The sequence below is a fragment of the Chrysemys picta genome, chromosome 1, assembly GCF_011386835.1.
Source record: "Chrysemys picta bellii isolate R12L10 chromosome 1, ASM1138683v2, whole genome shotgun sequence".
Taxonomy (NCBI): Eukaryota; Metazoa; Chordata; order Testudines; family Emydidae; genus Chrysemys; species Chrysemys picta.
Window position 1 is genome coordinate 21,231,056 of NC_088791.1, and position 25,792 is coordinate 21,256,847.

Below are 25,792 nucleotides of genomic sequence, written 5' to 3' on the forward strand. Positions count from 1 at the left end.
AGGGTTTCTCCTGATTAGATGATGAAACAGATTGTGGTATTCAGAATTAGTATCTTGGATCAGAACAAGACCTTTGGTTTTTAAGCAGAAAATTTGATCAGGAGTTTCATTATGAGCTGAGTTATGGAGCAGCCTGATAAATGCAGTCAATCAGTCATTTGCAGCAAATCTGCAAACTATGGAATATTTACATAATAGATGATAATGGCTCATTAGAAGCAATTAATCACTATCTGGACAAACATCAACATTTGATATCTCATTTTATTGTATCCATGCTAGTCTATTGGATAAATAATGTTGTCAAACAGTTTAACAATAGAGATCTGTGCACATACAGGATAAAAATTGACCTCTTAATATTTGTCCCAAATTACATTTGTCCTACTTTTAATGACAAAAGTATTTCAGCATGTGTTTATATTGTTTTTAACCTCATATATAATGTGCCTTAAAAGATCCATTTATATATAGCTAGCCTTTCCCTTTTGTGTTTGGGAAATAACATACATTTATAACTTTCTGTTATACTAAAATGTTGCAATGATTTTTTTTTTCAAACTTCTGTAAGCCATTCAAGTCATATTTACTAAAGAATTAGAAATAGAAAAAAAGTACATTTAATGTTTTGCATTTTTAATTTCCTTTTGTGGCATTGAACAACTGCATTTACTCTTGTTACTATAGCAACAGCTGACCTTATTTTAGTTTTGTAATTTCCTGGTGATTTTTCTAAAATAATAATGTCTTTGTCCAATGCTAAATGTATAATGATTATTCTAACATGAAATTCAACTGTTCCATGGGATTCTAATTAGCTACAGTTTATCTTGTTTTATATTGACATGTGTGCATGCAGAAGAAAATCTGTATGTTATATAATAAAAATAGTATTTAACTTATAGCTCCTGATCTCTCACTGGTGCAAATCAGAAGGAACTGGCCAAATCAATTATCATAGTTCATTTGACTTCAGTGAAGCAATGGTCATTTACTCTGGCTGAGATTCTTGCCTAATGGGTTTACACCAGTCTAAAACTGGTTTAAATGGGAGGAGAATCAGGGTTCCATCCTGCTTTCCTTGCACACTACAAAGACTGATTGGCAATCTGTGTACAAGAAACGTTCATAATGCATAAACGAAGATGTACAGCAAGACCCAGTGAATGAGATTTAAAATGAGAATTCCTGTAGCATTTCTGCACCATGTTATAAAGTGAACTTTTCTTCTTCGTCAGTCTGTGTTTTGGGATGAACAATGATTTAGTTAAGCAGACTCCATTTTCATAGAACAGTTTGCAGTGGCTCTCTGAAGAAACTTGAACATACAGATGTCCTTTGACGCAGAGGCTTTTAAGGAGTCACTGCTATAACTATTGATTCATAAAAGTTCAGCAACATCTCAGGCCTGGTATACATTAGAAAATTAGATTGATTTAACTATGTTGGTCAGGGGTGTGAAAAATCCCTGTGTAGACAGCACTAAATAGAGACCTAGCTACCGCAGGGAGGTGGATTATCTACTCCAATGGGAGAACCCCTCCTGTCGGCGAAGGTAGTGTCTACACTGAAGCACTACAGTGAGGCAGCTGCAACAGCGCAGTTGTGCCACTGTAGCATTTCAAGTGTCGACAAACCCTCAGAAATGTGTGAAATCTGCAGTGTATTTCTAAGCACCCAGACAGAGGAAAGTGGTTATGGCACTCAATACTTGTTTGGTTTTTTCTTGATATTAAATATCCATAGTCAGTTCTAACATAAATGGGATCTCATTCTTGTCTCCTCTGCCACTTACTACTTAATTTTACTTGAGTTAGTCTGTCTTCAGCTTTGCCTGTAAGTTTGCTTGAGCTGCATGGCCAATTAATAATCACTGTGCATGTTTGCTGTGTGCGCCAAACTGTTGCCCTTCTCTCCGCTCTGAGTCAGAACATTTGACATGTCCTTGGTTTTCAAAGCCTATCACCTCCGCCGTGAAGAGACAGATTGGTTTGACAAGCCCAGGGAGTCTCGTCTGGAGAATGGACATGGCTTTGACAGAAAACTGCAAGAGAAGTTATCCCACTCCAGACCACCAAGTCAACATCAAGATCAAGTAAGATGTGTCTATAGTTTTGTGGATGTTCTGTAGAAAGCTTGTTAAACCATACTATCCTGTAACATGTGGACCACCAGATTTATCAAAATCCAGCTACATTTTAAGCAACTTAGGAGGCCATCAGAATTATTTATGATCCCTAGTCTTTAGGATTACTTTTGTCCTTAAACAGTTTTTGGGTAGAATTAACCTGCTCACCTGGAATTACATAGGCAGTGGATACACCCACACAGAATGATTCAGCCTAGTCCAATTTTACATTATTGACTTTAACCCAACCTGATTTAAGACTCTGCTTTTTAATGTTCTTAGGAACAGGGCTGGATTTACTTTGAGATGTTGTTATGAATGGAACTGAATTCTGTTATGTTACATGGGTGTAATCCCTGTAGCTCAATGATGAAACACTGAACAAATCAATGGGATTGCACTCAGGTAACAAGTAAGAATTTGGGCTGTTCATTATACTGAGATATAAAAAAAACACATTGATCAAAGTGTTTTAAACTTGCTCACTTTGGGGTCTAGTTCACCTTCATATATCCCATTAGCATCATGAGGTTTAAACATGTCATCAGTAGATCCCTATATGTTTCACTTGCTACTTTGACTATCATACACACTTATTCAGATTCTGTCCTGGCTCCAGTGGTATGACATGGGTGCAAATGAAGGCAGAATTACACACAAACAAACTACATATAAACTAACACATTAGTTAATTTACCACTGTTAATTCCTTAGATAAAGGGCATATTCTGCTATCCTCCCACCTACAGAACTTCTGTCTAGGTCAGTGAGAGTTTTAGGTGCAGTTTGATGGCAGAATGGCTCTTCATGAGTAAATTTAGGTATTATTTCAATCACTTCATATAAATAAAGGACACTATATATGTTTTTCTCTTTTGCCTATTCTCCAGCCTAGAGTTTGCCCAGTCCAGACTACATTTTGCTGAAGCCTTAAAATTTCACCTGTCCTGCTGGAAGAAAGGGTCTTTTTTATAGGACATCAGTGTTATTCAGTAGAATTCACCCTGCAGGCCAGATCTGCTGCAGGACAATTGGGATTTTAGAGGTTCCAGATCTGTAAATAGCATTGACCAATATATATACCTACCTCCTATAAGAAACATGGGTTATTTTGGAATATATGTGACTGAGTTTGACCATTGCAGCATCCCAATGTCAACTTAGATTCCCTCTGTCACACGCACACATTTGTAGAATTGTTTCTGTCCAGGACAAGAGTTAACATTATATTGGACTCTCCTTCATAGGCAAAGGTGGAAGATATGATCAATGTTTAAAATCCTATAATATTTATATTTTTCAATAGTCCCATAGGGTTGTTAATCGCAACAATGGCCAGGTCTCATAAAGACTAGAGCCAGAAGGGACCATCATGATCATCTAATCTGACCTCCTGCACATCACAGGCCACAGAATCTCACCCACTCACTCCTGTAATAAGACTCATAACCTATGGCTGAGTTACTGAAGTCTTCAAATCTTGATTTAAAAGACTTTAAATACAGAGAATCCACTGTTTGCTCTAGTTCAAACCAGCAAGTGATCCACTCCCTACACTGCTGAGGAGGATGAAAAAAACCCAGGGTCTCTGCCAATCTGCCCTGGGGTAAAATTCTGTCCCAATCCCAAATATGGTGATCAGTTAGACCCTGAGCAGGTGGGTGGGAACCACCAGCCAGACACCTGGGAAAGAATTATCTGAAATAACTGCAAGTCCTCCCATCTATTGTCCCACCTCCAGTCATTGGAGATATTAGCTAATAGGAGTTGTGGATAGGCCATATCCCATTGTAAGCAATCTTATCATACCATCCCCTCCATAATCTTATCCTTGGTTTTTCATCTCATGTAAGAAACAAGATACTCGAGCTGGTCCAAAAATTGTCAAAACTTTATTTTGGAATTTTTTGGTGGAAAATGCCTTTAAAAAAAAAAAAAGGAAAAGGAAAAAAAATTGGCCAAAAATATTTGTGTTTTCAGTTTTTAATGGAAAATTGAAATTTTCTGCTAAAAATTTAGATGAAAATGAGATTTTGGTTTCTGTCAAAAAATTTTGTAGAACTATGTATCTCTTCTTCCCCACAAAATTCCAACCAGCTCTACAAGGCACCTTCATCGGCATGCTGTCCCTTAACCAGGGATTAAAGGAAGGATAATTATCAAGTCAGATTCTGCAGGGATCGTCCTGGATCCAGTTATGTTCAATATCTTCATCAATGATTTAGATAATGGCATAGAAAGTACACTTTTAAAGTTTGCGGGCGATACCGAGCTGGGAGGGGTTGCAAGTGCTTTGGAGGATAGGATTAAAATTCAAAATGATCTGGACAACCTGGAGAAATGGTCTGGAGTAAATAGGATGAAATTCAATAAGGACAAATGCAAAGTAGCCCACTTAGGAAGGAACAATCACTTTCATACATACAAAAAGGAAAATGAGTACCTAGGAAGGAGTACTGCGGAAAGGAATCTTGGAGTCAGGGCCGGCTCCAGGCACCAGGCACCCAAGCACATGCTTGGGGCGGCAGCAGCGCGGCGCTCGGAGTGGGGGCGGCGCGGGCGCGGCGCTGGGGGGGGGTTCCGGCGGGGGCGGGCTCCAGGGGGGCGGCGCGGGGCTCGGCGCTCGGGGTGGGGGGGGTTTCCGGCGGCGCTTGGCTGGGGGGGGCGGGCTCCGGCAGCGCGGCACTCGGCGGGGGTGGCGGCGCGGGCATGGCGCTGGGGGGGGTTCCGGCGGGGGCAGGCTCCGGGGGGGGCGGCGCGGGGCTCGGTGCTCGGGGATTGGGGGGGTTCTGGCGGCGCTCGGCGGGGGGGGGCGGGCTCCGGCAGCGCGGCGCTCGGCGGGGGGGCGGCGCAGGCAGGGCGCTGGGGGGGGGTTCCGGCGGGGGCGGGCTCCGTTGGGCGGCGCGGGGCTCGGTGCTGGGGGGGGGGGTTCCAGCGGCGCTCGGCGGGGGGGGCGGGCTCCAGCGGCGCGGCGCTGCCCACCCTGGGCATGTGCAAGTTTACTTGGGGGCATAGCCCCCACAATAGTTGTATTGCATGGACACTAATCTTCCCCCCACCACCACCACCACCCCGGCCTCTGGTTCCATCACCCTTGGATCTCTTTCTCTCTAGGCTGGTGTGTGGAGAGAGCTCCTCCTTCTGTTTCAAACTCCTTTACCCATTATCCCCTGCTGGGACATTGTTTCAATACTGATGCAGAAGGGGATCACCTGTTGCCTCTACAACTCTGCATCCTGTAGCACATGAAGTGTTTCTCAGAGGTCTTCCATCCCAGATGCCTTCTGCAAGCATTCACACAAGTAAAATCTCATTGGACAAATATTCATGGGAAGAAAAAAGGAAGAAAAGTGCAAACACAGCTGAAGAGAATTCAGTTTTAAATTGGTGTGAATGTTTGTGGAACTCTCTTTTTTACAATAAGTGCTAGGTAGATTATTTCTTTGCTTTGGTTATATTTGGTTGCAATTTCTCTCTTTTATCAATTTAAATTCGGGCCAAGATTTTCAAAAAACGGCTAGTGACTTCAGGTTCCTAACTTGTGACATTTTTAAAAGTCTGATTTTAATAAAGAGCTGAGCAACCACCCTCTGAAAATCAGGCCCTTTAAAGATATCTCGCTGATCTCAAACTAGCAATATGGATGTTTGCAGAAGCTGTGGTAGCCTGCTCATACCCAAGTCGATGAGCGAGAAACGTCTGGCTTCACTCATCCAGTACAAATTCTCATTCTCTTCTTTCTGTCTTAAAAAAAATGCAAATATTTTACAATCCCACCTACCATACTAAAAGACTGTAAGTGTCCTGCTTCGTGTCTGAGTGACCTTTAGCACGGCTTGGATGCTTTTGGAGCAGGAATTTTGTGCAGCCTAGTGTCAACCTAAAAGTCCTCAGTTGCCATGGATTTGTTATGGTACGGCACAGTGGATTAATCTGATACTATTCTAGTAATATTACAGTACATCAGTTTCCACAGCAACATTCCTGGTGTTACTTAACATTCTTAAATATAATGAAATCACAGTGCAGCTTAGGATCATAACAGCTAGTGTTTCCCAGTACAGAAATCTGGGCTGCTTACCCGATGATGGCAAAAGTACTTATTAAATCCACTGAGTATTTGACCAGCAGCATCACCTTGATTTCTCCCCGCCCCCAGCCCCACTCTCTGCAGCAGCAGCCTTCTGAGTCTCTACCAGTGGACTAGGAACTTCAGCCAAACACCAGATCCAAGCTCCTATTACTGTTGTTTATCATGCATTATTTATATAGCTCCAGAAAGTGTGCTAGGTATAAGAAGACAGGACCCTAGCAGGCAGCTGTTCTTTAAGTGATGATAGCAGGTTAATTCCTGATCCAAAGCCTGTTGAAGTCAAAAGAAATCCTCCCATTGACTTCAATGGTCTTTGGTTACATCATGGACTTTAGTACATAGGTAATTTAGAAAAGCACGTAGGCAAGAGAACAGATCATGAAGGTTGAGAAGTTAGGAAAAGGAGGGAGTAAAAACAATAGGAAAATATGGGAAGGGAATACAGCCACAGCAATTGAAAGAAGTGTTGTCCTGGAGAAAGGCCTATTGACTCCTGTATTTGTTGTTAGTTCTCTCTCTGTCTCTGTTTTAATTATTAGGTTGCCGAAGCTGGCACTGATAGCATCAGCGTTGCTTATGGGTGCATAGCAAGGCAAATGCAATGAGTTTGGAGAAGCAATTTGAAGGGGGAGGTTACTTTGCACTCTGGAAGAAGGAGGACCAGCTAAAGAGTGTGGGGGCAGGGAGAAGAGAGAGGGGAATAAAGGAGTAGGCACGTAAAAAGCCACAGAACAATGACTCGGAGAAAGAGAAAAAGGATGGGTGAAGGCGAGAAAAGTAGGTAAAGGGTGGAGTGTTTGAGAATAGAACTTTCCCATTCCAGAACTGGCCTTTGTAAACCCAAATGAAGCCCAAAACAACAACAAAAGTTAATGCCATCATGGTTTCTATCACCAAGTTTTTCCTCAAGTACGAAGGCTAATATAGGAAAAGAATGATGCAGTCAGATTTTCATTTTGGACAGACATGCAAACATAAACATGTGCAAACACATTTCCCCCCAACCCTTACCCCTAATATATCAGTAATAGTCAAGTCTATCAGTAATATAAAGTTCTAGAGTCTCCAAAATTGCAGTGATTAATCACTTGGGGATAGGCTTTTCTCCTCATATACTTTCTGGTCAGGTCAGAAAGATGAAGATGGTTTTCCTCACTGCATTTTGGCATTTCACTCATGCTGGAATGAGAACATAAGAATGGCCATACTGTATCAGACCAATGGTCCTTTTAGCCCAGTATCCTGTCTTCCAACAGTGGCCGGTACCAGATGCTTCAGAGGGAAGGAACAGAACAGAGCAAGTATCAAGTGATCCATCCCCTCTCATCCAGTCCTATCTTCCGGCAGTCAGGAGTTTAGTACACACAGAGCATAGGATTGCATCCCTGACCATCTTGATTAATAGCCATTGTTGGACCTATCCTCCATGAACTTCTCTTCTTTTTTTTTTTAACACAGTTATAGTTTGGGCCTTCACAATATCCCCAGCAACAAGTTCCACAGGTTGATTGTGCATTGTGTGAAGAAGTGCTTCCTTATGTTTATTTTTAAGCTGCTGCCTCTTAATTTCATTGTGTGAACCCTAATTCTTGTGTTAGATAAAGGGTAAATAACATTTCCCCATTCACTTACTCCACATCATTCATGATTTTATAGACCTCTACCATATCTTAGTCATCTCTTTTCTAAACTGACCAGTTCCAGTCTTTTTAATCTCTACTTATGTGGAAGCTGTTCCATATCCCTAATCATTTTTGTTGCCCTTCTCTGTACCTTTTCCAATTCTAATATAGTTTTTTGAGATGGGGCCACCTGAACTGCATGCGGTATTCAAAGTGTGGCATGCCATGGATTTATACAGTGGCATTATGATATTTTTTGTCTATCCCTTTTCTAATGGTTCCTAATAGTGGTGCCTATTGAGCAGATGTTTCCAGAGAGCCATCCATGATTACTCCAAGATTTCTTTGAGTGGTAACAGCTAATTTAGACCCCATCATTTTGTGTTTAGTCATATGTAAAATGCAGAACAGCTGAGGTGTTGGAGTTCAGTTAATGGTTAGAGTGCTGCTTCAGGTAAATTATTTTGTCTGAGCTGATCCCCCATTTCTAGTACATATATTTACTGAAACCCCTTAAGATGATAAATATGTTAAATGCATCAGAGAAAGTAATGAGAAATCAGTTATCTAAGCACTCAAAGTCACAGAAGAAGAGAGCCAGTGCTCTGTAGTACCCTTCAAGAGACATTTCACATGTTGATCTCCCACTTCCCATGTGATACCAGCACTTCAAAGGTCATTAGTTCAGTCCCCTGAGGAATATCTGTTGTATGTTGCTCCATAGGCTAATCCAGCTCTCTTAGAAGACAATGAAATACACATATTGATTTAAATGACAGTTGGATCAAACACTTTTGGAGCAGCATTGCTGGGCTCAAATGTCCAGCCCTCTTCACCTGAAAGAATGGTGGCTCTGACATGGGCCCTCAAGGGGAAGGGATTATGATATTGGTGATAGCAGGCTCCATGAGACACACAATAGGCAATGCTTGTTCCATAGTGATAGCTACTGCTTAATTTAGACTCAAGACATTTCACTTTTTTTTTTTTGGTAAATTGCCCTTGAATTTCTTTCTTTTAAAATTCCCTGGAAATCTGATGACAAATTTGCCATGATTCATTTTAAAATCTCATCATCAACCCACCATAAGATGAATCATCAGCAACCACTGCATTATAGGTCAAGATATTTCCTTTATGTTATTTGGCAAACAATTACTGATCTTTTCCATCACCCAGCTATTTTGTACATGCTGAAAGACAGAGAATACATAATGTGTTAACATTTCCTCTCTGATGACTACTTAGTGATATTTTTTACCCTTACCTGGGTTGCTCTCATGAATGGGACAGGAGACTTTGTGAGCTTCTATTCTTGGAGTTCTTTACAATTCTGCCTTTGTAAAACTTTCACATCAGGCAGCTCCTCTGAAAGTGACAATAGTAGGTTAAGACCTTTTCCAAGGTCTATTGAAGTCAAAGGAGGCACATGGCTGTTTGCATGTATGGCCAGTCTTCTGTAGTCTCTTGATACCGTGGCTTCTGCCATATACAGCCCCTGAATCCGCACTCAGAGGTTTCACGTCACAGAGGGGAAAAGAGAGTAAAGCAATGTAGATAGGGCCAGAGTTAATTTACCTGTTAAAGACCCAGACCGATGTTTTTGCAGGGTTAGACAAAACCCTAAGGTACAGTAAAACCTCAGGGTTACACCACCAGAATTACAAACGAGCGGTCAATCACACACCTCATTTGGAACCGGAAGTACGCAATCAGGCAGCAGCAGAGACCAAAAAAACACAAAAACACAAATACAATACATAACTGTGTTAAACGTAAACTAAAAAAAAATAAAGAGAAAGTTTAAAAAAAATATTTGACTAGGTAAGGAAACTCTTTCAGTGCTTGTTTCATTTACACTAAGATGGTTAAAAGCCTCGTTTTTCTTCTGCATAGAAAAGCTTAAAGGCTATATTAAGTCAATGTTCAATTGTAAACTTCTGAAAAAACAACCGTAATGTTTTGTTCATAGATACAAACACTTCAGAGTTATGAACAACCTCCATTTCCGAATGTTCTAGTATTTTACTTAGTAGTAAGAGGTGTTATAGAAATGGCATGCCGCCTGTGCTGTTTCTCCCACATCTGACCGGTGAGATGAACGGGCTGATGTGATCTTTAGTTTGCCAATGGCATGATCATGTGCATGGGACTCAGACAGAAGTTCTGTTGAAGGCAATAGTTCTTAATAGAAGAGGGGGTCACCAGAGCTAATCACAATTCCAGCCTTACACTCGTTGAGCACAAAGATTATGCAAGCTTAGAGCCACTGGCCTTCCTGAAGTGAATGGACCATGATCCTGGTCCCATTCTGCATTGGAGATGGCTTTGCACAGAACAGCACATGTGCCCTTTCAAAGTGTTGCAATGGCAGCATTCCCACGGTGAGCTCTTACCTCTGCACTGCATCAAAGAAGACCATTATTGTATGTGTCACAGTCAGGCTTTGGGAATCAGGGCAGCAGGATCTGGCCCAAACTTTCAAGGTCGGGAAGAGATGTGACATCATTAAAAAGTGAGATCACCGAAGCTTTACAGGACTGATTCAAAGCCCACTGATTTCAATGGAAAGACTCTCAAAGACTTTAGATAAGGCCCCCACAGCAGAATTACTGGATATGCAGCACCAAGGAGAGAAACTCCTGTTGGTCGTCCTGTCCTCTGCACTATAGAATCTCCTGATTCTTGTGTCTCCCACTAAACCTAATTTTCGTACAGAGAAGTGCCTGGGCATGATATGTCACTGTGGGAAAAAAAAGATGTCATAACTAAAATGATTTCCCATGTCACAATTTGAAAGAGCACCAGCAAATTTACCCACCATTCCCAGCTGTTTAACAGCATAAAGATGATTCACTTTTCAGAGAGACTTCAGCTGACTCATAACATGAAACATGTGACCAGTGCCATGGGTTCTGGAGGGAACACTTCAGTCTCATTTAGTTTTTCATTTAACTCACTGGGTTAGAAACCGCGGGGGCCTGCTGAATAATGTGCTGAAAAATGTGACCTGAGTCCAATGTCTGCTTAAAATATGAGGGTTGTGCATTGGAGTGAACACTGTAAGGGTGAAATTAAACTGTGACGGTCACTGCAGTGTCAGCTGTGAACTGGGAGGATTTTGAGTGGAGTGGCCTACACCTTCTTGAATGCTGTGAAAAGGGTCTTTGTAGCTGTTGTGTTGATTCATTGGCAACAACACGCCATCTGACTGGCACGGGGGGACTGCAGGTTCAGCCCTGTGACCTAGTTCTAGGTTTGGAGGGTGCAGATTTCCTCCACACATGCACTCTGTTCGTATAAACAACCGGCTTTTCCTCTCACATTGGCCAGATTTACACTGGCATGTGGAGTCACGCCTCGTTTATGCCAGAGTAACCGAGAGGCAAATCAGATCTGAAGCCCCAACATTCAGGCTTTATGAGGGGAATAGAGTTCACCCTAAATGAATGACCAGGAACAGAATGTGTGAACAAATGACAATCTTGCCATGCTTGTGTTCTACATTGTTTGTAATAGATAAATATACTTTATATAAATGCACATGAGCGACTGGTTGATGTAAAAACACTCCTAATGATCAGAGATAACATAACCATTCCCACTAGCATTACCTATTTTCAGCAACATTTTTTTGCCATTCATTTTTCTGCCTCTTTCCTCTCAGCTCTGACACATACTATTCTGCAGCTAACAGCCTAATATGATCTTCAGTTTAAGCACTCTTTCCCACCAACAATAAAGGAGAATATGAAGACCTGGATGCCAATAAACTCTGATACTTTTATTCATAAGCATATTTATTACCAAGATTTATACTGATCATAAAAGTCTGGAAATAGAAGTATTGAGAGAGCAACAGACTAATGCGAGTGCTGGTCTATTTTCTCTGAGATGCCTGTCAGTGAGACCTGCAATACGGTGGTGTACATTTTTGGGATTATTATATATTCAAAAAATACAGATAAAATAAAATATATTGGAATTTGCAATTTATAGGCCAGAACCTCACCTGTGATAAATTGACATAACTCTGTTGATAAAAATGGAGCTATGTTGATTTATCCCAGCTAAAGATCTGCCCCAATGTGCTTATAGCACTTCTTTGACTATTACTTTACCTTAATTTTTTTTAATACTCCAGTAGATATATACCTATAAAAATGATTCAGTGTAACTTTCAGGCAATATAATTACAGTTAACCAACTTCTGTAAGATTTCAAATAGATTATTTTAATAATAATTGTACTTGCTATATTTTGCTAATAATAATTAAAACCAAGATTCTGATCACTTGTGTTCATTAAAATCCCATAGTACTTTGGGCAACAGTAGACATGGTAGATCCCGGTGTCTTGGCAAAATTCTTAAGTAAGGCGATTCTGCATGCAGTAACAGCAGTCAGTTTTGACTTGTTCTGTAGTGCTCATATGCACTGTTAAACTCATAGGCTACCCCTTAATTAGCTTTTATTTAAAAATCCGATTTCACAGCTCATTTTACGAGGCAAAACAGGATAAAGTAACTTGTGCAAGACGGTTCCCACTGAAATCAAAGGTAATTTGGTTACCGACTTCAATGGGGACAGTAGTTCAATTCTGTAGAGCTAGCACTAGGATAGGAAGTAAGATCTAGTTTTCCTTCTTACCTCTGTTACTGACCTTCTGTGTGAATTTAGGCACGTCACATCACCTCTCTGTTTTGCCTCCCACCTTGTGTGTGTTGTGTATTTAGCTTATAAACTCTTTGGGGCAGGGACTGTGTTGGTAAATTATCTAATACAATGGCTGTTGAAGCCTCTACATGCTACTTTAATCAAGGACCTTTCTATTACTCATTTGTCTAGGCTATACCAAACTTGCCCTTTTCGATTTGTACGAACAAGGGTCACATTTAAAATGTCTTCTAGTTCAAATGATTCTACTAATTTGAGAGAGATTCTTTATACTTAATATGAGGAATACTAATAGAGCTAATAATATCCTCAAAGCAGTAGACACTTCTGAAGGGTGACCACTGTAGATGGATATAATAAGTGAGTAAATATGAAATAGAATAGCAGTTTATCTCAGAAATCTTCAAAAGAAATCAAGATGGAATCCCATTGCACGCCTCACATAATTTGAAATTTGATCATAATCACTTACTGAGGCAAGACAACAGAGGGTTGTTGTGACTCAATCAGCAAATTAAATCAGAGGCAGTGAGGTCCAGGGGAGAAGGTACCAATAGTTTATTGTTATTAAATAAACTACTGAAACTGCATTACTGCTTGTATGCTGACCCATTGTGATATGATCATCTGTTTTTAAAAGTCTTGTCTAACCGAAGAATATGTGAGCCTGTCAGGAAATCCATTGCAAACAGATTTGTCATTTTGCGATACAGCTGCAAAATAGTTTCCTAACTCTATCTTTTATACTTCAGCTCACAAGGAAGTGGCTTAAACTCCACATGTGCAATTGGTGACCATAGAAAAATAAAGGCAGGGAAATTGTGGATTCTACTCTAACGCTGAAAGATGAAAATGGGGGACAAGTTGGGGTGAAAGTGTCATAGGCATAGTCTTGCATCAGTCTTTCCACATGGACCCTTTCAGCAGGGACAGACAGAAAGCATCTGTAACCCTCCGGTCAGTGTATGTTTCATGTCCCTCCCAGTGCCCGGTCCACAGGGGCTATGGATCTGTAACAGCTGGTAGCTTGAGAACATAGCACTGTAACACAAGCTGTAGAGACTCATGCTGTCAGCTCTGGAGATCCATGCTGTCAGCCAAAATGACGATTGTCACACATCTTCATATAAATGATATTTCTAAAAGTTTTAGGCTGGGATTTTCAAAGGAACTTTAAATCTTGACAGTCATTGGGGGTTAGGCATCATTCTTTGAAAAGACCAGCCTTCAAGAATTAACTAATGCAATTAAAGAAGGAGTCTGAGGTTCAGGTGAGAGAGGAAATAAAATACATGCTTATAGATGAGACTGAAAAAGAGTAAGAGCCCCATCTGACTATATAACTTGTGCTTCGTTTATTGTACTATGGTGAGGGGCATGTTAGCAATGCTCAAGATGGGGAAAGATTCATTCAGAATGTGTATTTTTGGTGAGACCAAAGCAATACCTCATGGACCTTTATACATATATCCACACCTTCATCTTAGGCCTCTGTTTGCATTCCAACCTTCTCCTTATGCATTACACAAATCCCATGGTCAAAGGACCAACAGTCATGCTGCTTTATGGGTTCCATTAGGGGATGTGATAGAACGAAGTAGACAATTTCAAGTCCCTAGGAAATTAAACCAAAACTAAAGCCGGCCTTAAAATTACTTTAGTAATATGGAAGTAATGCCCAAACAAGCATGTGCCTGTTAATTTGTGGGTTAAAACTCTGGGGAATGATTGAACAAGGATGAGATACGATTGTCAAATATCCTCCAACCAGATATATGTTTCGTAGGAGCGTTGGTGGCATGATTGGCTTTTTTAAGTTGTTATTAAAATGGACATGCTTTACATTTTTTTATGACATGCATGTTTTATGTTCCTCAGATAAATGGGAAGCCTCTTCAGTACATTTTCCCTCATGCAAGACTCAAACTACTGAGAGACCCAAAGGATCACACTGTATCAGGTAAAAATAAAAAATAATAAAACCCAAACAAAATTTACACCTGGTTTTATTAGAATGCTTATTAAGTAGCATGCATTGATTTGCGATGCTAATGATGGTTGCTCAGTCCTGTGTGGCAGGAAATGTACTGCTCATCTTATATGTTTTTAGTGATAACAGAAAACAGTGACCTACAAAAAGGGCCACGGGACTTTGTTAAAATAGATAAATTACTGTAAACAATTTGATTCTGAAAACACATAAGCAACTTGGCTATATTAGTGAGACATATCCAGAGGCTGTATGTCTGTCACTCTCTATATGTCTGTCCTCTTCATATGACAATCTCATATAGAATTTAATAGGGATGAAGCCATTAAGGATCTATAGAAATTGAATAGACTTGTGTAAAAATTCAAAACTTTCAGAATTTTATGAAGAATTCTGCCCTTTCTATAGAGTTTCTGGAACTACCCTAGAGAAGCAGTATAATTCTTTATTAAATTATATCAGATAGTTAAAAAACCTATAGAAAAAAGTTATTGCTTTCTGTTATATTCTATAGAAACTTTTCTCCCCCGTCATCCCTTCATGATGTGTGTGTGTGTGTAGAGAGTGAAAGAGATCAGCTGAGAGCGGATATGTGTTATTTTGTATCCTATTACACGCTCTACAGCTGGTGAATCAGGACCAGTGCTGCAGTACGATTCTTCTATGTCAGAGTGTAAAACACCTTTTATATCAAGATCTAATAGGTGCTAGGTCTGTTTGTTGTTTTTTTCAGAATTGTACATTTTTTAATAAGAGAGTGTATTGATTAGGAATTAAGTGTTTTTCTGTGGAGAAACACGCTATTTATATTCTGCCAGTGATATGTAATTTAGGCTTTCGTGGTTTTGTTGCAGAACAATCAGACTTTCTTTTAACTACTACTGAAAATTCTAATAGCATATGTCAAAATCCACTTCTGTCTAGAAGTAATTACTTGTTGCCAACCACTGGTTTCCCTCCAGCATTTAATTGGAAGTAGCATCATGTTTCGTTGCATTGCTATATATTGCTTTCCCAGCATTTTTGGCCGAAAATCTCAAGTATTTTTTCACATCCTCCCCCTGTCTTTCAGGCATGTAAATAAGTGGGGCACTCCCATGTGCCCCCTTGTGTCTGGGGTGCATCCGTACTGCTCTGATTTGTATCCTCCCTCTTCCAGGCCCTTTTAAACAGACTCTACACATTTACTCATCCAATCACCACCCTTATTGGGCCTGGCTTCATTCAGACAAATTAACTCAAAAAGCAAAACTCAAAGTCCCCAAAGTCTATCCCAAGGCACAGCTTTTACCTCAGAGCCTGGTGTTTACAGGGCCCTTTTATCAGCTCTTAGGAGGTAGGATGACCAGACAGAAAGTGTGAAAAATCAGGATGGGGTGGGGGGTAATAGGAGCCTATATAAGAAAAAGACCCCAAAATCAGGACTGTCCCTATAAAATCGGGACATCTGGTCACCCTATTAGGAGGTGCCCCATTCTAGGGTTTGGCTTGCCTCTACCTTGCTCAGAGCTGACTCTCTTACAGACGTCCCAGAGTCAGCTCCCACTTCCAGAACTGCTTCAGGGCTCTTATAAGGAACCAGCTGCTTGAAGTTCCCTCCCTGGTCCAGGTATTTCTGGTTGGCTCATTTAGCAAGTCTGCTCCAAGGTTCAAGTCTCCTGCAAGCAGCTCTTTTGCTCCCTTTCACAAGGCGTTACAGCAGTTTTCTCTCTATGTACTCCCTCCATTAATTCTACAAAACAGATATCGCACCCACTAATTAATTTAAAATACGTAGCTCTCCCACTATGCCAGGCTACAGAGTTTAAAAAGACAGTTCATACCCTTTGTACAGCCCTGGGCTCCTGAAGTCAATTGGAGTTACTTGTAATCCTCCTGGGGATTTCTTGCCCTGCAGGGAAATGAATAATGCTGAGATCCAAGCTGTTCTCTTCCTGCAGACCAGGTGGAATTATAGCTGCATGAAACTAGTTACCTCATGGTTTTATTTTGCAAAAAAGTGGGCCTGATTCTCTCACCACGGTTGTGTGCTGTTATTTACACTTCTGCACACGGAGTATAAACTGCTGCTGCCTAACCTGAATCCTCCACTGGCTCACACCAATGGCCGCATTTCATACCCACTGTGCACAAATGTAAATCACCATGCAGGATGAGAAGCGATGGAAAATCATGCCGTGTATATTTAATTCCCCTTCACCTTCTGATACTCTCACTGTGAAGGGTTATTTTTCTCCGTCTCCCCTTCAGCCACTGTGATAATGTGCTAAATAGTGGGCCATTCACAAGAGAAATCACCATCGAGAATGGTACAACTTGCCTATGGGAATCAGTAGCCTTCAATCTAAAAATATTTGTGTGTATTGTACATGGGCTCATGGGCTCCTTATTGGTGGGTTAGCACAAGCAGGCAGAGTTCCTGGAATGGTGATACAGGCATGAGCTCAGTAAACAACAGAGCAACGTGAATGTATTGCTGGAAGAGAATTCAGAGGTACCTCTCCTGGTGCTACCGGTACCTACTGGTACACGATAGCTTCACTTTCTCACTCAGGCTGGAAGAACACTCCCTAAAGTTCCTCCCAGTTACTTCCTGACACGAGGCCCTTCCCCTCTGGGAGAAGCTATAGTTTGTAGATGTGGCACACAGAGACCTAACCACCAAAACTGGGGCCAGATTTTCAGAACAGTTCAGCATGTTAGGTGAACGCTTCATGCCCTTTGAACATCTGTTCATCAGTGTCACGCTGGGAGCGGCTGGCTCCTGAGACTCCTTGAGAATCCAGCCCGATGAAGGATTGCCGTCCCTGAGTTACTGGGAAACGGAGCATAATGTGGTAGAAAGGCTAAGATCCCAAACAGAGAAAAGAGGAGAGCAGTGACTCTTATATATATTCCCTCCTATCCCCAGGGATGTCTGGGGCACTGCCACTGCACAGTGTTTAGAATAGGATGGCATGGAGCCTGCTGATTTGTTAAATGGTGGGTTTCAAGTGGAAATTTACTTATTGCTGCTTGGAGCAGAAGATATTCTCTTCTCTCTCTCGCTCTCTCTCCCTCCCTCCCCCACCCCCATGACTTCTGTCTCCCTTGCACATCAGGTAGGTTGCAAATGCAGGAGGATGGTAGTTAGCCAAAGGCAGGACAGCTGCTGTCAGGGAGGAGGTAGGCAGGAAAACATTTGAAGGCTTGAGATTTGCATATTTCATTCCTCACATATCTTTGAGGTAAATGGAATTTTGGGCCCCCTTTGCATGCCAGCCTTTCCTCACCCTGCTCGTCTGAGGAGGAAAACCGGTAGAAATGCAGCAAATGTAAACATGCAGAGTTTTCTGCTGGGTTTTTATGGTCTTGGGTGGTCTCTCCCAGGAGCCACATTCCCCAGCTCCTATTTGCTATTATAAAAATGAATTGTTTGACCAACCAATACCAACGAACTGCGGGTGACTAGTTCTAGTTATCATCCAAACAGTGAATGAGGCTGTTTATATAATACCAGAGGCAGAGGAGATCTTAGAAAGCTTTTATACAGTGCCAGATCATTTAAAATTGTAATAATTAACTAATATATATCTTAGAAATCACACCAGCCCCACCACAGCAGAGGTGGCACAGCAGCAAGATAATTGGATGATCCCCTATATAACATGCATCTCCTCATTTAAAAAAAAACAAAAACAAAGCAGAGGTGTCAGAATATTCAGCCAGTCAGATGATGTGATCAGCTAAATTTGTAAGCTATTTGGGGCAAAGATGTTCAGTTATTATACGTTTGTACAGTGCCGTGACTCAGTTGAAGGTAATAGAGGCTATAAATGTTAAATATTAACAGTCTCAGATCTGTTTAAATCCTTTTCAAACAGTCTGGAGTGACCCTGCATACCTAGTACACAGTCTTTTTTAAAGTGAAAGCAGACAATACAACAGTCACATTACTTCCAGAGTTGAGGGCCTGCTGGGCCTATGCCTAAGGCTGTCTCGGTGCACACCCAAAAGTTTCCCTCAGATTTTGCCAGGAGAGTGAGGTGCTGAAGGCAGGGGCATGCCATCTCTGTATGCAAAGCATGCACTCCATGGCCTCTATGCCTGACCGGTTATATGTTGTCCAACTGGAGGGCTGTGGACTGGATCCAGCTCCCAGGATGGTTCTGTCTGGCCTTCATGAGGGATGCCATTTTGTTCACGCATCCTCCACAGAGCGTGACCTTGTACACACCATACATGCAAGCTACTCCTGCACAGAGGATGCCATTTTGGACTGCCTAAGGCCTACAAGGGAGTTGTTGCATGTCTTACTAAAACTGGCACAGCATCCCATTGGCTGATGGAACGAAGGACTGGACCCCTAACGATCAATTAGTTTTCAGTCCTGTGAGAGGCTACTAAGATCGGAGTGTGACTGATCTGTGGGAAAACTGAATGGATCTTTCCAAACTGCCCCTCTTTTTCTGTATCATGCACCATCCCCTAGAGCTCCCAGCTCTTCTCTGTAGTGCAGGAAGATTTATCATACAAAATGTCCTCAATACATTTGCCAAAGCCCAGCAAGTGGCCTTTTACTGCTAGGCCTGAATAAATTGCTGAAAGGTTTTGTCTCTAAAGATTCATTAATAGTTTTCAATACATTTGGAAGGAATTGGCATCGTTGTGCAGCTCAGATGCCAAAGCAATGATGGCAGGGATCAGAGAATGATAATGTAGCAGCATTTCATGATCCAGAAACACACTGCTTGTTTTCACTCAAAGTTTACTTGTCTCTTATGGGTCCTTGGCCACAGCCAGCAAGAGAGTTCTTTTTAGCATGCCAGCATCTTCCCTTCTGGTGTTTAAAATGGAGTGGTTACAGCTGGAATAAAAGAGGGCAGGGGTGGCTGCCTGAGATAACAAGGGTGCTGGCAATAGCTGCTGCAAATGTTGCAAGAGGGACACATACACATTATGTTCCTCCTCCTGATCACAAGACCCTTTCTCATGCAAGATGAAGGCTCAGCATGGCAGGAAATCTCAATAGCTCTGCATGTCCGGCTACATCCAGGTAGCCCATGGCTGCAGCGTATTATCATGTGGGACTGAATTACGGTGCTACAGGCAATGCTCCTTTCCCAAATGCACGGTGTCAAGATGTCATCTTTCCAGTTCTGTGCCTGCTGGACAAAAAGCACCTGTTAGCTGCAAGGCTGTCTGTGCTGCAGAACACCCTCCCTGCTGCCCCTTTTGTGCAGGCAGAGCAGCGGTACAGGGAGGAGTCTGCACTGAATATGCTAGTTAGGTTCTGGGCAGAGGCTAGGCTCTTGGATCGTCACTTCTGCAGATCTAGTGTTCAAGAAACCACACACAGGAGGGACTGGGCTGACATGTCTGCAAAGAGGCTTCAGAGGTTTGACGGGTTAGTTTCTCTCTTCTCCCCCACCCCCGCCATCAAAATCAAACGTAATACCCAGGCCGAGCAAATTTACTGGGCATTTGTTCAGGGAGGTGGGGGTGGATTTAACACAATTTTCATGTATCAGGCCTACATTGCTAGACTTTCTTCCTAGTGCATATATTTTGAATTATTTCAGCTTCAAGTCAGTTCTGACAACAAAACCATAGATTAAAATGCAGACATGCAGTGAACATCAGGAACTATTACCAGTCCGATAACAAGTGCATGGAACACAGGTACAGTCCAGGTTTAGCCTGGGGTGGCGGCCCTGAATATAAGGGAATGGGATATAACTTGTTCCTGATGCTTCACCCAGAGCTGGTGCTAGCCCACTGGGGACCCTAAGCAGGAATATTTCTCTCCCCCCCATACTAAAAAAGTGAATAGGGGGCCCCCTTGAGCTGCTCGAAGCCCTAAGCAATTGCTTAGTCTGCTTATGCCTAGTGCTGGCTTTGAGTCCACCCTTCATGTAGGGGCAGCTGCCTCCATCCTGGAGTGTATGTGGGGTGCCCCTGCTTCCATGGGCCCAATAACCTGGAGACTGGAGATGATCCTTCCTACAAGAATTGTCCTGCCCTTCCCCAGAGACCAGCACACAAGCTCTCCCTGATCACGCACACAGACACACACAGGTGCGGGGAGTGGTTTATCCCTAAACATTGATGATCCCAACTCATGGACCTCTTCCCCTTCTAAGGGAAATGAAAAGCAAGTAAACATGAGGGGAACGGAAGGGAATACAGATTTACGTGGCCAGGATCATCCTGTGGGCTTCGCCATTGCAAGCAGTGAGGGAAGGTGGGGCTGGGTCACTTAATGAACCTAGGTAGAGGATGAAGATGTTTGTTATGTTACTTAATGCACTGCTAGAAAGTGCTCCGATACTACAGTGATAGGGCAACAAATCTGGTTACGCGTCTATGCCGCTAAGTCTTAAAATTGTGTTGTCCATCAAGAAGATATGACTATCCTACATCATAGATTCCAAGCTATAAGGGACGATTGGGACCGTTTAGTCTGATCACCTGTATAATACAGGCCATTGATCTTTTCTGAGTTGATTCCTGTTTGAACTAGAGCATATGAAATGTATCTAGCTGTTTAATGGGCTTCTAAATTTATTTGTAAATGAATGAGCATGAAGCTTATTTGATTAAATAAGCTGAGGGTCCACAATTCCTGTGGCAGTCAGTCTGAGTTGTGCTCACTGTTCGGCACTTATGAAAATCAGGCCAATCTGGAATAAGTGGTGTGTTGGTTTTTTTTCAAAATTCCCTAACGGCTAGTGGGGAGAACCCCTAACCTCTAACACTGCGTTAGCATGTCACTGTATTTTTAGCACAGATGAATAGCAGTTGAGGAATGGCCACTGAGTGGGGTTCTTGTGCCACAGCTCACAAATCAATACTTACTGTGAAATCCTTAGGCAGAAGTAAACGAAAAATAGATTCCCAGTCCTAAATCTAGTCCTGAATTGTTAAGGACACTAGGACAAAGACAGCCCTCATTTATGCCCATGCAACCTCAATGAGTTCAATTAAGTTGCATAGGAGTAACTGAGGGCTGAATTGGAGAGGCAGGGGGATGATATATCGAAATCTTAATAGTCATTATACAGTGCAAATTAATTAGATGTCACCTTTCTGGGTAAACAAGCAACATGTTTATGCATGTATGTGTTTACCTAGAAATATTTTAAAGGCTTTTATTCCGTGTCTGTGATTGCCTCTCTAAATAGCTCTTTATTCTGAATGCCCTAAAAAGTGTTTTAAAAAGTAAGTTCCACTGACATCATTCAGCAGCTTAATAGCCTGTGTACTTTCCTCTTTTAGAACATGATCATCTCTTGAGTGTGTGTCATAGTGTGTGGGGATGTTTTGAGAAGAGAATATACCCTTTACACTTGAAGGTTCATGCCTGGTATCTTACAGTCTGGACTAGAGAAGACATTGGAAAAATAAAGCAGGAGGGTGGAAGGCAGATTCCCACAGAGAAGAAAGTGAGGTTAAAATTTTAGGCACATATGAGTGATATAAGTACACAAAGCTTGTCAAGAACATTAGGGAAAATTAGAAACCCAGGAAATGCTGAGGTAAGGTTGCACTTCTCGGATAAGCTCTTAAACTATCATAACTACCACAAAAGAAGGCAGCATGCCATCTTCCCTTCTTTATACGGAGACTGTCAAAAATGTACAGTGTGTAGCTTTGGTTTAATAATTTGTCTCATCCATTCATGTCTCCAGTTACTAAGTATGATTCATGGAAGTGCTTTAAGAGCATGTTCTGGGGGTATGAAATTTATATATGCAGACATGCTAGCACAGTCAAATGATATTTAAAGAACTGGCTGTCACATGAGATCACAGAGCTCTTTACTTTGAGGTGCTGAACACCTATTACAACTGGGTGCACCTTCCAGGATTGAGCCCTTTATAATGATTTGAGAACAATTGCCTTCAGTGTTTGTCTATGGATGGATAAGGTGGTAGTAGTAGCCTGGGTGCCTTATTTGACAAGTGCAATGCTAATTCTGCCTTTCCTGAGCTTCTATGTTTTTAACCTCTAATATTCTTGACAGGTAATATGCACTCAACTCACCTATGCACTCTTGCCACCTTAGTGGCACTTCAGCTAAGGTTTTTCTGTGGAAATTTCCTTAGCCTTCAAAAAATACAGTCGTATGATCTGCTGGAGAAAATTTGTTTTACTGCAAACTTTAAGAGATCCACAAGAAGGGAGGTCAAGATGACCTAAGGAAGTTTTTCTTTTTATGTGGCATCTCCATTACTGGAGATTTGCAGCCAGGGTAGCCCATTCTGTATGATCCTCTGCTAATCTCATTGTGAAGGAATAGTCTTCTTCATCCACTCAGGATACCACATCATCCATCCAAGATTTTCTTTTTTTGCCTCACGTTCTTCTACCATCAACCGTCCCTGGAACATGGATCACCCACTGAACTGCTTCAAATGAAGTTCAAGGTGGGGAAAATCAAGCCTGAGGGCTCAAGCTGGACATGCCAAAACTGAGATGCCCGAAATCAATGGCCGCTTCTGACAAGAACAGTTATTGATTACACTGGTCTACAATTTTTGAGAAGTCGTCTGCTTCAGAGATAAAATGTGCTATTGATTATGTATTTTGATGTGCTGAATTCAAATATGACAATTAAAACAACTGATTGGCTACTGTTTCGAAGATATTTAAGTTTTTACATTTTATGTCTATGTATATTGTGTAGATAGTAGAGTTTTAATCATAAATTGTAAACCTAGGTCTTTTCATGTGTTTATGGTTGCTTTACATGATAATATTTCACCTGTCCTGTTTATGTAACACTTCAAAAATCAGCAAAAGGTTATATAAATATAATTTATTATGAAACAAAAGGCAAAAAACTATTATGTACATAGTTTAGTCCTATTCAGTGTCTACTCGGTGCTTCTTGGCTTGTCTCTTGTATTCATGAAATGGAGCATCTCTTGTCACTGTCCAGCAATAGTCTGCAAGCATTGATGGGCTCCATTTGCCCTGATAGCGTTTCTCCATTGTTGCAATGTCCTGGTGAAATCGCTTGCCGTGCTCGTAGCTCACTGCTCCTCAGTTTGGTGGAAAAAAATCTAGATGAGAGTGCAAAAAATGTATCTTTAGTGTTAAAAATGTTGCACCCAAGGCTTTTGTATGCCTCGAGGAGGTTTTCCACCAACAACCTGTAGTTGTCTGCCTTGTTGTTTCCGAGAAAATTTATTGCCACTAACTGAAAGGCTTTCCATGCCGTCTTTTCCTTGCCATGCAGTGCATGGTCAAATACATCATCTCAAAGAAGTTCACGAATCTGAGGACCAACAAAGACACCTTCCTTTATCTTAGCTTCACTTAATCTTGGAAATTTTCCATGGAGGTACTTGAAAGCTGCTTGTGTTTTGTCAATGGCCTTGACAAAGTTCTTCATCAGACCCAGCTTGATGTGTAAGGATGGTAACAAAATCTTCCTTGATTCAACAAGTGGTGGATGCTGAACACTTTTCCTCCCAGGCTCCAATGACTGTTGGAGTGGCCAATCTTTCTTGATGTAGTGGGAAACTCTTGCACGACTATCCCATTCGCAGAGAAAACAGCAGTACTTTGTGTCTCCAGTCTGCAGACCAGGCAAGAGAGCAACAACCTTCAAATCACCACAAAGCTGCCACTGATGTTGGTCATAGTTTATGCACCTCAAAAGTTGTTTCATGTTGTCCTAGGTTTCCTTCATATGGACTGCATGACCAACTGGAATTGATGGCAAAACATTGCCATTATGCAGTAAAACAGCTTTAAGACTCGTCTTCGATGAATCAATGAACAGTCTCCACTCATCTGGATCGTGAACGATGTTGAGGGCTGCCATCACACCATCGATGTTGTTGCAGGCTACAAGATCACCTTCCTTGAAGAAGAATGGGACAAGATCCTTTTGACGGTCACGGAACATGGAAACCCTAACATCACCTGCCAGGAGATTCCACTGCTGTAGTCTGGAGCCCAACAGCTCTGCCTTACTCTTGGGTAGTTCCAAATCCCTGACAATGTCATTCAGTTCACCTTGTGTTATGAGGTGTAGTTCACAGGAGGAGGATGGGAGAAAATGTGGGTCCTGTGACATTGATGGTTCAGGACCAGAAGTTTCATCCTCTTCCTCTTCCTCATCTGACTCAAGTGAGAATGATTCTGGTGCATCAGGAACCGGCAGTCCTTCTCCGTGGGGTACTGGGCGTACAGCTGATGTAATGTTTGGATAATGCACAGTCCACTTTTTCTTCTTTGACACACCTTTCCCAACTGGAGGCACCATGCAGAAGTAACAATTGCTGGTATGATCTGTTGGCTCTCTCCAAATCATTGGCACTGCAAAAGGCATAGATTTCCTTTTCCTGTTCAACCACTGGCGAAGATTTATTGCACAAGTGTTGCAGCATATGTGTGGGGCCCACCTCTTGTCCTGATCTCCAGTTTTGCAGCCAAAATAAAGGTGATAGGCTTTCTTAACCATAGTGGTTATACTGCGCTTTTGTGATGCAAAAGTCACTTCACCACAAACATAGCAGAAGTTATCTGCACTGTTCACACAAGTACGAGGCATCTCTGCTCACTTTGGCTAAACAGAAATGTGTCCCTTTGCAAAATCAAACACTGACAAATGAGAGCACGACACTGCATGATTTCTAGAGCTGATCTAGGGCAATTTCTTCAGCAGAGTGATGTAAGCTTTGTTATGATTGCATCATCCATGACTTCTAGGAATAACATGATGCAATTCATATCATGTGTGACGCAATACCAGCTTCAGATTGCATCATTCATTGTTTTGCCTAAAAAGCAAGTACTGTCCAAACCCAGTTATAGATTTATTCATAGATCCAGTCAAAGATGTATTTTAGTCATTTCTGGTTTAAATTGAGATCCCTTCCCTTTATAACTCACTTATCCTCCGCCATTCCCAAGTCAAGGGTCGTATATACTGACCCAATAGCATATCTTGAAAACTAGAGCCAATCAACAATTTTAAGAAAACAATTTTAATTTTCGTTCTCAGTGACCCAGAATTAGTAAAGTTTGACTACATTTATTTCAGAAGCATTTTGGCTGTAGAGCAGTGTTATTTGTATTGTAGTGGCACCTAGCAGCCCCATTCATAGATCAGGACCCCTATGTGCTAGGGCAGGGATCAGCGAACTTTGGCACATGGCCCAACGGGGAAAGCCGCTAGCGGGCCAGGTCGGTTTGTTTACCTGCAGCGTCCGCAGGTTCGGCCGATCGCGGCTCCCACTGGCCGCAGTTCACTGTTCCAGGCCAATGGGGGCTGCTGGAAGCGGCGGC

The 25,792-nt window shown here is 41.8% G+C and overlaps 1 protein-coding gene across 5 annotated transcripts in view; it reads left to right on the forward strand.

Annotated features, from left to right (window-relative positions):
• The window catches only part of PCLO (piccolo presynaptic cytomatrix protein), a 522,605-nt gene that overhangs the window by 330,440 nt on the left and 166,373 nt on the right, over positions 1-25,792 (forward strand). For all 5 annotated transcript variants that reach the window (XM_042859416.2, XM_042859418.2, XM_042859417.2 and 2 more), the window contains exons 8-9: positions 1,959-2,095; positions 14,398-14,479. In XM_042859416.2, coding sequence (XP_042715350.2) covers positions 1,959-2,095; positions 14,398-14,479 — 219 coding nt within the window. The remainder of the gene's footprint in view (positions 1-1,958; positions 2,096-14,397; positions 14,480-25,792) is intronic.